The 12000-nt window shown below is 55.0% G+C and overlaps 1 protein-coding gene across 1 annotated transcript; it reads left to right on the top strand.

Moving 5' to 3' along the window:
- Positions 1-8397: 8397 nt before the first annotated feature.
- Positions 8398-11302, top strand: POU4F1 (POU class 4 homeobox 1). The gene is made up of 2 exons (XM_053916541.2): positions 8398-8749; positions 9378-11302. The coding sequence occupies exons 1-2, from the start codon at positions 8627-8629 to the stop codon at positions 10518-10520; spliced, it is 1266 nt and encodes a 421-aa protein (XP_053772516.1). The 5' UTR covers positions 8398-8626; the 3' UTR covers positions 10521-11302.
- The last annotated feature ends 698 nt before the right edge of the window (positions 11303-12000 follow it).

The raw sequence follows: 12000 nt of genomic DNA, 5'->3' as shown, positions 1-12000 counted from the left end.
CTGCTTTTGCCCTGCGGTGGCACAATTGACTAGCTGCGACAGAGACCATGTGTCTCACAAAGCCTAAAATAGAGAAAAATTTGCTGACCTCTGTTTTAATAGACTGTAAGGAGTCAACAAAACCATAAAAGTATAACATCATTTTTATGACTTGGAGAATCATGCCCTTTACTAATCAAGCCAAAATAAAATTTTTAAAAAGCTAACACAAAACTTTTGTCATACATATTTTTCAATAAGTATGTATGTATCATTTTATCTGTCCAATATGTTAAAAGCTAATGGGTACTTTCAGGGATATTAGCAGTTTAAACATCTTTGACAATGTGGTTATGCATTTGAAATTTTATTAAATGTAGAAGTCTCAATTTTTTCTGAATAGAATAAATTTGGGGGTAAGCTTTTTATTGTGTCTGTCTATAACTCCTCTGTACCATGAATGTATCAGTTTTTAATCCAAATATATTCTGACACTGTGCCATGGAATCCGGTGCGTGCCCTGATTTACTGTGCCTACCTGGGAGAACACCTGTATGGCACCCGAGTATTTCCCAGCTGCTTCAGAACACCACGGAAATAGTACTTCATGCAGTAAATTAACCAAACCTGTAGTTCCTCAGCTGAAGGGAATAATCTGTGCTGGATTTTAATCACATCCTCATTTGTCTTTAGCATAATCTATATCATGACAAATACAGTGTTCCCACATTTTTTAAAATGTCTATTATATACACACACTAAAAAAAACCTATCTTTTACTGAAACCAAGTCATTTGCTAACCTCTGTCTCACAATCGTCTTCAAATTCTGCGAGCCACCCATCATCCCTAGTTCACAGATGAGCGAGGTGAGGGTTTGTCATCCATTTGCAGCTGGAACGGGTCAGACCTGTCTTGGACCTGGGCCTCTTCCTGCTTTACGCACGAAAGCTCACATGTCTAGGCAAAGGGATGAGTGGGTATGAAATTTCCAAGGATTCTTTTAAGCATATTTTGTAAATACTAGCATGTTTCTTTTTCGAGTAACATTTAATTACCAAGTGGAGGTCAGTGCCGGGAGTGTGTGTGTGCCACTTTGTATCAACATGCACATTAACTGACATTTAGATGGATTTAAAAATAGCAGTAAGGCTCTGTGAGACTAAGGCGCACTAGTGGTGAAGGAAGCAGACACCAGTTCATGTCTTTATAAAAAAAATATAGCATCTGTTGACTGCTCATCTTTCTAAAATGGGATGGGTAAAGACATGCTAATATTTGGGGGCATGACCTTTATTCTTTATCTGTTAATTTGCAAAATCTTCATCCCATCCAAAACAAGTCTCCCGTTTTAATGGATAGGGACCAAAATTCAAAATGGTAGACTTTAAGATTTATAGCCCCTTAATTTCAAATGTGCATTGTTTTCCTGTAATCTCTTCTGTGTTTACCTTGGTTTGAAATAAATAACTAAAGTTAACACAGAAAGAGAGAAGAACTTTGGTCTTGAACCCTAACTGCTGCAGGAACTTGTTAGTATGTACTTACATGGTTTCAGTTCTCCACAGTGATACATGCATTACATGTTGTCCCTCGCTTTCGCCCTTGTTAACGATATTGTAGAGAACATCAAGCTGAGATTAACAGTTTAACTTTATTGAATGTGGCCTATCAGATCATGAGGGTTTCCCAAAGCCGCCTGAGAAGGTCTTTCATTCCTATTTGTGGGAGTCCTAAACCCAGCCTTTGCCGATCATGATGTAACCTGATCCTTCTAATAATACTTGGCGGAGAGAAAACCTTTTAAGCAATGATCTCAGAGTGCATAGTGAACATTTATTGCCTAATTCTCGGAACCCCACTCTGAGCGCGGAAGCATCTATTAAACGCAGAATTCTTTTAAGAATTCATCTGGAACTCGGGCTGGGGTGATCTTCAGTTTTAGCTGAGAGGCAGCCTACAATACCTAAATCGAAGCTCTACTTCTGGCAAGACGGTAGATTCCTAGGTCTGCTGTGCTTCCGCATGGAGCAGACCCCCACTAATACGTGGGAGTCGGCCTAACCGCGCGCGAAGAAGCCTGGGCTTCTGCCTGTGTTGGGCCCTCAGGGATGAGTGAGAGTTCAGTGCGGAAGAGGAAGGACCTGTCTTCCGCGGCCCCGCTGTGCTGCGCTGGGCGCCCGCTCGTCCTGCTCTCACGGCAGGTGCAGAAGGAGCCATTCCCTAGGGTCCCGACCCGATCGGAAACGGCTCGCACACGCTCGAGCCGAGCCGGCAAGTTTGCCTTTGCCCCGCCTCCGCCCTCGGCGCGTCCCCGGGGACTCGCGGCTCGCCCTCGCTGCCACGGCCGGCGGCCCGATGGCGAGACAGTGACTCCCTGGGCGCTGCAAGGATCGGGAGGTGGCAGGACTGGCCCATCATCTGTCCATTAAGCCGACGCTCGGCGCTCAGGAGGCCAGAAGGCACGACCCGCCCCACTCGCAGGGTCATCTTGGTGCTGGAGTGGGGGGTGGGGAGAGCCGGCGGGGTCTGGCCCGCCGCCCCCGGCTCTGCGCTGCTTCCCCTCCCTCTGGTTCCAGAGACCCCCGCCTTCCCGGAGTCCCGCAGCCAGCGCCGCTCCCCTCCCTCCCCGCCGGCCGGCCCGGCGCGCAGACCCGCCCGGTGCCCCTGCGGCCGGAGTTTCCCGCGTCTGCGAGGCGGGGGCTCTCAGTCGGTCCCGCCCAGTCCCCCGCCGGAAGAAACGACTGACTGCGGTTTCCTTTCATTTATTCCCACTCACGAACCTGGCGATTAGGACGCGAAACCAACAAAGAGTTCCCTTTCCACCTTAACCTTGCACACAATCCTTTAACAAATTAATTAATCCTAATGAATTAACACTTCATTTATTTAAACGCGCTACAGTCCATGAATTAAATTTTCATGCAGTGATTAAAGGCTGTTAAAATATGCATGATTTCGTTAAAATTTTATAATAAATCAGGGCAATGTGTTACATGACAAGGCAACTATTTCCCAGTCCCTCGCAAGGGGCTTTGATTTGTGCGGGCGGCGGGAGGAGGGGCGGCTGGCGGCGACAGGACCCGCTCCACACTCGGGCGTCGCGACTGGCGGCTTCGCACTTTCCTCCGCGGCTTCTGGACCCTTTGGGGGATCCCACTCCTGCAGGCAGAGCTGAGCCTGCGGGGGGCAACGACGCCCGCCTCTCCGTGCGGGAGACTGCCCTCCCGGGGGTGGGGTGGGCGGCGGCGGGTGCTGCCGGGGGTCTTCTGCTGCTGGTTTGCGCCGGCCGAGCTTCCTCCAACCAGGGCGCGCGTCCGGGGTGCTGCGGCGGGCAGGCGGCTCTCCCGGGAACGGGAAGGCGACAGAACTTGGATCTCGTCGCGCGGGGTCTCGGCGGGAGCGTCTGTGGTCGAGTTTGTGTGCTCGTTGTTGTTCTCCCGGGGAGCTCGACCCCCGTGCTCGGACCAGCGCGCCCTCGCAGTTTTGAAGGAGCCTGGTCGGGGCCGGGGCGGCTCTGCCCCTCTGGGGACCTGGCCCGCCAGGGCCTGCTTGTGTCAGTGCTGGGACGTGGCTCTCTGGGACCGACAGACCGGCTCTGGCGGCGAGCCAGCGGGGGACGCGTGCCGCTATTAGGCACCAGCGACAGCCGTCTCGTTGTCACCCGCAGGGCTTTCGCAAGGTGGGTGGGTCCCAAGTACACAGAGGCATTAGGCTGGAGATCTAGGAAGGGGTGGGCGATACCAGGTTTACAGTTATAAGTACGCGAAACACACTTATTCTTGTGTTATTGTTTAATTATTGCGTTATTTGCCATAGCAACGGCTGTAAACCTACTTTTGTCCACCCCTGCACATAGAGTTCTACATATGTGGCGCCAAGAGTGATAATGACCCGCTGTGAACTTGACTGGGACGCGTCGTGCGTGTCGCAAGGGCATCAGTCAGGGAGTTGCGTTTGAATTAAAAGGACCGAAGAAGGACAACAGTGTTTTTTCCTCCCGCTGGACCTCAGTCTGAATGCGGGGCTAAGAGTCTTACAGGAGACCACCCCCCTCCCCGCCCCAATAACTCACTGCCCCGCCCGGGCCTTGGGGACGGACGGAGACCCGGAGACCAGGGGCCCAGGGAAGGGCGGGAGGGGCGGGGTAAAAAGGAAGGACAGTGGCCTCCAGGAAATCTCTGAGCCGCCGCCAGCAAGAGCGGAACACTGGACGCGCGCCTAGGGCTGAGCTGGGCCCTGCGGGTGGCAGAAGGCAGGGCCACTGCCCAGAACCGGACAGTGTGGGCGCTGCCGCCTTGTGGGCTGTGTAAGGAGGTCCGAGGGCCCCTGGCAGCGTCGGCGAGGGGTCCAGGCTTGTCTCCGAGGGAGGGACAGGGCCGGGGTGCGGAAGGGGTAGCGCTAAGAGAGACCGAGGATCAAAACAGCCCAGGCGGTCCGAGGTCGAAATGAAAGTACCGCACCAGTCCCTCCGCTAGCTCACCCTCGGGCAGAGTGTCCAGCCAAGTGCGCACGGGGGCTGCTCTAGTGCAGCCCCTCTTCCGAGACTGAGCCCCGTTCCCCACAGACTCGCTCCTTCCTGCCGGCCCCCGCCCACTGCCTAACACAACCTAGCCTTTCCTAAAGCCTGCTGACTCTGGGCGTCCGGAGCTTCAACTGCACGAGGTGAATGCCTCGTTTCGCCCCCCTGGGCAACTGCCAGAGGGGAACCTGGCGTCGCGAGTCTGGGACTTGCAGGTAGCGGCTCCGGAGTCCAGCGCTCACTTCCCCCCGCCCCCGGTCCCTTTGGAAGGGGAAAGGCAGACCCCGAGAGCAGCAGCTGTCAGGAACGCTCTCCCGAACTGTGTGTGTGTGTGTGTGTGTGTGTGTGTTTTGGGTGGGAGGTTGGGGCAGTCAAAGGCGAGGAGACTTCACCCCCACCGGGCCCTTGCACGGTGCCTCTGTCGCTGGTCCTCACTCCAGCCAACGAATGTCTGCTCCCTGAGCTTGGGAAAGAGGCTCTGCCAAAGGAAATGTTAAGTGGGCCTGCCAAAGGAGGGGAAAATTAATTAATGAGGGAAAGAAATGTGTCTCTGATCCAGATGATAGACTCCCTATCCCTGGGGGGTGGAAATTCCTTGGAAATCAATAGCTGTGCATTCATTATCCCCCTCTTGATAAAATGCAAAGCTAGGAGTTGGGGGAGGGGAGAGGAATTGGGTTGGTCATTAAACAAGAAAAAGGAGGTGGGGGAACCTGCCCAGGAATCTATGCCAAGGCTCAGACCCCATGTGGGCATCATTAGTGCAGTCCGGGGCCACCTAGTTACCGCACTTGCCAAACTGGGAAAACAAAGCAGTGACATATTGGTGGGCTGAGCCCTGGTCCACCCCCCTTCCTTTCACTGCCTTGGGGTTAAGTAGGGAAAGGTCCGAGGAGCTGCCTTCCGACCCACCACAGTGCTCCACTCTCTAGCCTGGGCCTGAGGCCCAGCAGGGATATGGCAGAATAATTCTCCAAGCATCATGCCCACCCCACTCCATCCTTCTCTACAACTCCCTCATTGCACCTGTCACACTGCACCACAAACACCTCTTCACCTGTAGCTCCCTCACTCTCAGAGACTGCCCCCTCTGCAAGGACAGATACTTGTATTTTACACCTCATTTTTAACTCCAGTATCTTGCCCTGGCCCAGACTGATGCTCAGCATGCATTTCAGGAAGGAGGGTAAGGTAGAAAGTAAATGAGGGAAGGATGAAATCATTGACTTTGGAAAGAGAACAGGCTAGGTTTAAGTTCTGCAGCTCTGTGTGAGGGCAGCACGCCCCTCTGGCCCCGTCTCCATTTCCTTTGTAGGGCAAAAGGAGCCCCTTTCAGTGATTCTCCTGCTTGCCCCTTCCCCATTAGCCTTGGCTTGTTGAACTCTCTGGCATTGCTTCTGACCCTCCCCATCTGCCTTCTCTTCCTTCTTACACACGAGCATTGTCTTATGGGGCGGTTTTACTGCGTGACAAGTCCTTTGCTAAGCCTCGCGATGAACATAGATGTGCCCTACCTAAATGGACTTCCAATCAATTTGTTGGGGAGTGGGCTGAAAACTGTACTCATAGCCCTCATATTTCTAGCCCCAGAAAAAGCGAGATATTCTGGGCAAAAAGAAGGGATCCGTTGTCCAATAAGCTAAGATTGGAGTCTCCGCAAGTCAGTAAATTCCTGACCTTAAGCCAGGTGCCTCCCCGCAGGGTTCACTGGTGCTCTCCGAGCGGTGGAAGGCAAACCGCGGTGAGCTTCGGGTACTCTGGGATTCGCCTCGCTCTCTAGAGGTCACCAGGGCCCAGATCTGAGCTGTTTGCGTTTCTATCCGCCTGCACTCTTCAGGGTTCCTAAAGGTCAGCGTTTCCCTTGGGGTGGGGAGGGGGGCGGTCCACAGTATCCAGCCGCCCTCGCCCTCAGCGGGGCCCCTTCTCCCGAAGGAGAGAGCTCAGGGAACTGCCGCGAAGGGTGTCAGGAAGGATTAGGTTAAGCCTGGGCACTCGCTGCTAAGACTACGTAGGACTCACTCGCTCCCTCCAGCGATGTCCTGCCCGTTGTCCATTCCTCGTAGAGATAAAGTTGCATTTAGCACTCCCAGGAGACCGCGTAATGGATGGCAACGCGGCTCCTTCTTGCACCAGCAAATGAACATCCCTCTTACTCCCCTCTCCGGCTGCAGGGGGTGGGGGTGGGGGCCAGCCAGAGAAGAAAAGAAAGGAAGGAAAAGGCATGGTGACGCCTGTGGGCTCCTCTTGGAATCTGAGTAGCGAGTGGGTATACTAACTCACTACTTGCGTTTGTCCAAAGAAAAGATAAAATAAACGCCAACGCAAATTTAGGTTTATAGAGATGAGATCTGCTCTTCGGTGGTAATGCAGATCTCTCTGGTGTGGGAGAGACCAGAAAAATTATCTGTCTGATCTCCGCCTGCCAAAAGCAGCGCCTCGCCGCCCTCCGTCTTTCCCGCCCCAGATGTGATAACATCTGGGCCGTTATTATCACCCCGGGCCGGCGCTGCCTCCCTGGGGACTCGGGCATCTGAACTGTGGTCCCTGGGGAGGCGCTTGATCTCTCCGCCACTTGAGGGCCATGTAACAGAATGGGTAATTGATTTCTTCTTCTTCTTAGGTTTTGATTTTACAATAACAAAAGTAAAAACTGTAAAAGCTGGACCAGAGCTTGGGTCCGCTGTTTCAAATTGGCTTGAATAAATATTTTAATCACGCTTTTCTATAAACTGGCTTAATCTTGTCTCCTACTGAAGAGAATGACATGGATGGCAAAGAAGCCAAAATGATGGAAGGAAAAGAAAGTTCTCTCTTCAACATCTTATTTCCTTTTCTCTGAAGCGGTTTCCTTTTCCTGGAGTTTTCAGGATAAAGTGTGTGAGTGCGTGTGTGTGTGTGTGCGCGCGCGCGCGTGTGTGCACGCCGAGGAGAGGAAAGGATCCCAACTACACCCTGTTAACTGTTTTTCCTTTTGTTTACTAGAAGCCTCAGATCACCCAGAGCTCGTTTGAAATGTGGGTTTGTACTCAGTTAAAGGAGACAAACAATAAGAGAAACGCACAATTTCATTTTAACAGCCATTCCGGAGCAGGAAGCGCGCGCTCCTTGCGGCTCCTAAGTGGCTGTCACTGTCGGTGCCTGACACGGTTGCAGTCACCGAAACAACAGCCACGCAGTGTGCGGAGGAAATTAAATTATATGGAAATCAATAGCGTCTGACTGCTTCAAACACACGTCTGTCACCGCGATTATGCTTCAGGAACGTATTTATAAACCTTGAAAGAAACAGGTTCTTGCAGCAAAAGACAGCGCCTTCTGCATCCCGTGTTGTGATGTACACTGTATACAGAGGAATGCGCGGGCATAATTTAACATACAAATGCCCAGCTGTATACATTTTATATAACAGCTTGTTAGACGTCCCGGGGAGGAGGTGTGCCAAAGTAACGCGCATATATTCCGGGCTTGCGCTGGGGCGGGGTCCGGGAGAAGAGGGGGAAACCGAGGAGCTGCGTGCGAGCCGCTTGCCTTTCTCTCCTTCAAAGGTGCCAACCCTCAGACAATAGCCGGCCCTTTTGATCTTTTCAGACCCCCGGTGGGAAAGGTGAGGTGCGCAGTGCGCATGCCCGGCCAGCTACAGGTGCATCACCTGCGCGGTCCTTGCTGGTGGTCACTATAAGAGCGGCTCCCACGCGCCGGTCGCTGCTGGGCTGGCGCGCGCGCGCGCGCAGTCGCCCGGCGCCGCCGAGCGGGAGAGCGCGCGTCACACCGACGAGGACAACTGATGCCCGTCTGCGCGGCGGGGCCGCGAGCTCTCGCGAGAGCTCCCCGGACCGGCCGCGAGAAGTGGGGCGCAGGTGTAAGAGGAGTGCATCCCGTCCGCGCGCGGGGCTAGAGCTCTTGGAGAAGTGGGATCGCGAGGCCGGTGCGCGGCGCTCTGCGCGGTCGGAGGAAGCGCCAGGAGGCAGCGGCGGCGGCAGGAGCAGCAGCAGCCCCCGCGCGGCCGCCGCCTCCGCGCCGTCGGCCGCCGCGGCTGCAGCCTCCGAGGGGAGGCCGGGGGAGCCGGCGTGCGCACTTTCCCGGGGACTTTCACAGTGTTTGTGGATTTATATGCCAAGCCATCAAGATGATGTCCATGAACAGCAAGCAGCCTCACTTTGCCATGCATCCCACCCTCCCTGAGCACAAGTACCCATCGCTGCACTCCAGCTCCGAGGCCATCCGGCGGGCCTGCCTGCCTACGCCGCCGGTAAGCGCCCCGCGCTCGCGGCCCCGGCCCGCAGACTCTCCCCCTCCCCGTCTCCGAGACGCTGCATGTCGGGGGCTGGTGTGTGCAAAGGTCCCCGTGCGGGCATTTGCGGGCAGGGGTTTTGAGAGGAATCCCGCTGCTTGGCACATTTTGTACGGTGGCACTTAGTGTCGTGTTCCTGTCGCCCCTGCCTCCGTGTCGGGCGCCTGCGATCAAAGTGGGGGTCGGTGGGGCCCTGACTCTCGACTTTGTTCCACTTTCTCTGTTAATTTCATGCCGCGCAGAGGCCGTCTCTGCGTGCGAGGTGCGCGGCACCGGTTCCGGCTGCGAGTTACATCTCCATTTCTTCTTTCTCTTCCTTTTTCGTTCCCGAAATGTGTCCCTGTGTTCCCCTCTCCCCACATCTGTTCTCCTCCCCACCCTTCTCCTCTGTCCCTCTCTTCGTCCCTAACGCGTCCCCATTCCGTCTTTCCCGGTTTCTACTATCCCCACCCCCGCTGTTGTTGTTTTGGTTGCTTTGTGTTTGTTCTTTGCCTGTTCTGCTTTCCGGCTTGTGTGTGGTTTTGTTTTGTGTTTTGCTTTTCGGTTTTGTGGTTTTTCTTTTTGGTTTGGTTTGTGTCGCCTGCAGCTGCAGAGCAACCTCTTCGCCAGCCTAGACGAAACGCTGCTGGCGCGGGCCGAGGCGCTGGCGGCCGTGGACATCGCCGTGTCCCAGGGCAAGAGCCACCCGTTCAAGCCGGACGCCACGTACCACACGATGAACAGCGTGCCCTGCACGTCCACGTCCACCGTGCCGCTGGCGCACCACCACCACCACCACCACCACCACCAGGCGCTCGAGCCTGGCGACCTGCTGGACCACATCTCGTCCCCCTCGCTCGCGCTCATGGCCGGCGCGGGCGGCGCGGGCTCGGCGGGCGGCGGCGGCGGCGCCCACGACGGTCCGGGGGGTGGCGGCGGCCCGGGAGGCGGCGGCGGCCCAGGTGGCGGCGGCCCCGGTGGCGGCGGAGGCGGCGGCGGCCCGGGGGGTGGCGGCGGCGGCCCCGGTGGCGGGCTGCTGGGCGGCTCGGCGCACCCGCACCCGCACATGCACGGCCTGGGCCACCTGTCGCACCCGGCGGCTGCCGCCGCCATGAACATGCCGTCGGGGCTGCCGCACCCCGGGCTGGTGGCGGCGGCGGCACACCACGGCGCTGCGGCGGCGGCCGCGGCGGCGGCGGCGGGGCAGGTGGCGGCGGCGTCGGCGGCGGCCGCGGTGGTGGGCGCAGCGGGCCTGGCGTCTATCTGCGACTCAGACACGGACCCGCGCGAGCTCGAGGCGTTCGCGGAGCGCTTCAAGCAGCGGCGCATCAAGCTGGGCGTGACGCAGGCCGACGTGGGCTCGGCGCTGGCCAACCTCAAGATCCCGGGCGTGGGCTCGCTCAGCCAGAGCACCATCTGCAGGTTCGAGTCGCTCACGCTCTCGCACAACAACATGATCGCGCTCAAGCCCATCTTGCAGGCTTGGCTCGAGGAGGCCGAGGGTGCGCAGCGAGAGAAAATGAACAAGCCCGAGCTCTTCAACGGCGGGGAGAAGAAACGCAAGCGGACTTCCATCGCAGCGCCGGAGAAGCGCTCCCTCGAGGCCTACTTCGCAGTACAACCGCGGCCCTCTTCGGAGAAGATCGCTGCCATCGCCGAGAAACTGGACCTCAAAAAGAACGTGGTGCGGGTGTGGTTTTGCAACCAGAGACAGAAGCAGAAGCGGATGAAATTCTCCGCCACTTACTGAGGGGGGTGGGAGGTGCTGGCGGGGCAGAGCGGGGAGCTGAAGGGGCCTTGCGGGGTCGGGGAGGGGGGCTTTTCCCGGGCCTACTTCCCCCCCGGATTTGGAGTGTCCGTTATCCTGCTTGCATTCGGAGAACCCCTCTTCCAGTGCCCTCTGTGTGCTCTTCCTGTGCTCACCCTCCTCCAACCAGGAGGACTGGGTGCTGGGTGTGGACACCGGCGAGGGCAGCGGGAAAAGGGGGAGCGTTTGGGTGAGCAGGGATCAGGGGGAAGGAACGCGGAGACTGGAGGAGGGTTTCGAGGAGCAGGACCGTTCTGGGGGTTAGGGTGGGGGGAGACTCGGAGAGGATAGGGAAATGGACTGTTTCGGACCAGAGACATTTATCAAACAAAATCTCCTGGGGACCAAGGAACTATGTACAAAAACAAACCCACCAACCACCAAAAAAACTAAACACATTAAAGACAAGTTAAAACAAAACAGAACAAAAACAAACAAAATATGCTTTAGAATTTAACTCCAGGGAGCAGTATTCTGCAGCTTCATTCCTCCCCTAAGGAAGAGAAAAAAGAGCCGCCACCATGATCGCCACTGACCCAACCCCACACACCTGAGCTGGGAAAGGAAAATCCGAACCACCTGGGAGGAGAGATTCCAGGTAGTGGCGCTCGTTGTTCTGTGTGTTTAATTTTTCCCTCTAAGTCTCACCTCTACCCTACCCACGTCCTCTTTAATTTATTTTCTGGGTTCCAAAGAGACTGGATGATTGCTCTCCATTGCCAGAAAGTGAGGGGGGGGGGCAGCTGAAAGGGGGCGGGGTGCGTAACTACCTGTTTAGGTGGAGTCCACGTTTTCCAGTGTCCTGGCCTATATTCCTGTGGCCTGAGTCCAGTTGGGTGGGGTGTTTAGGGAGAGGGAGGTATAGTCTCTGAGCTGACTAAAAGGCAGAATTTAGGAGCTTCAAAAGAAATATTTTATTCTAGGAGAATAAAACACTTTTTGACAAGGATTTTTTTCTTTTCATTTTTGCTCTTATATCTAAGATCTAGAAAAGTACTTCAAAACCAGCTCCCCTCCCACCCTCATAGCACTTGCTTATTACCCTTTCATTTATGTCTCTAAACTACATTTATTTATTTCAAACTACCTACTGAATTTTATTTCCTACTGATTCAAATAGACGGATGAGTGGAAAACACTAGGAGAGATACTCTGTCCCTTTTACTCCACAGAACAAGACCCACCTAGCTCTTCTAGGTCCCTTTTCCTTCTCTCTTGGAGAAGATGAAATTGTTGACACCTGGAGAAGTTTCTGCTTTCAGTTGGAGCAGGGCTCGACCGTGTGGAAAATCAACTAAATCCCACATGAGAGAAGACAGATTTAAAGTCCTCCATTGTTTCAAAAGGGTCTGCATGTTGGGGGGGAAAGCAGAATAACTATTACATTATTTATTATTATTATTATTATTATTATTATTATTAT

The sequence above is a fragment of the Desmodus rotundus genome, chromosome 13 (genome assembly GCF_022682495.2).
Source record: "Desmodus rotundus isolate HL8 chromosome 13, HLdesRot8A.1, whole genome shotgun sequence".
Taxonomy (NCBI): domain Eukaryota; kingdom Metazoa; phylum Chordata; class Mammalia; order Chiroptera; family Phyllostomidae; genus Desmodus; species Desmodus rotundus.
The sequence above is the reverse complement of the archived record's forward strand: the minus strand, read 5'-3'. Positions and strand labels throughout refer to the sequence as shown.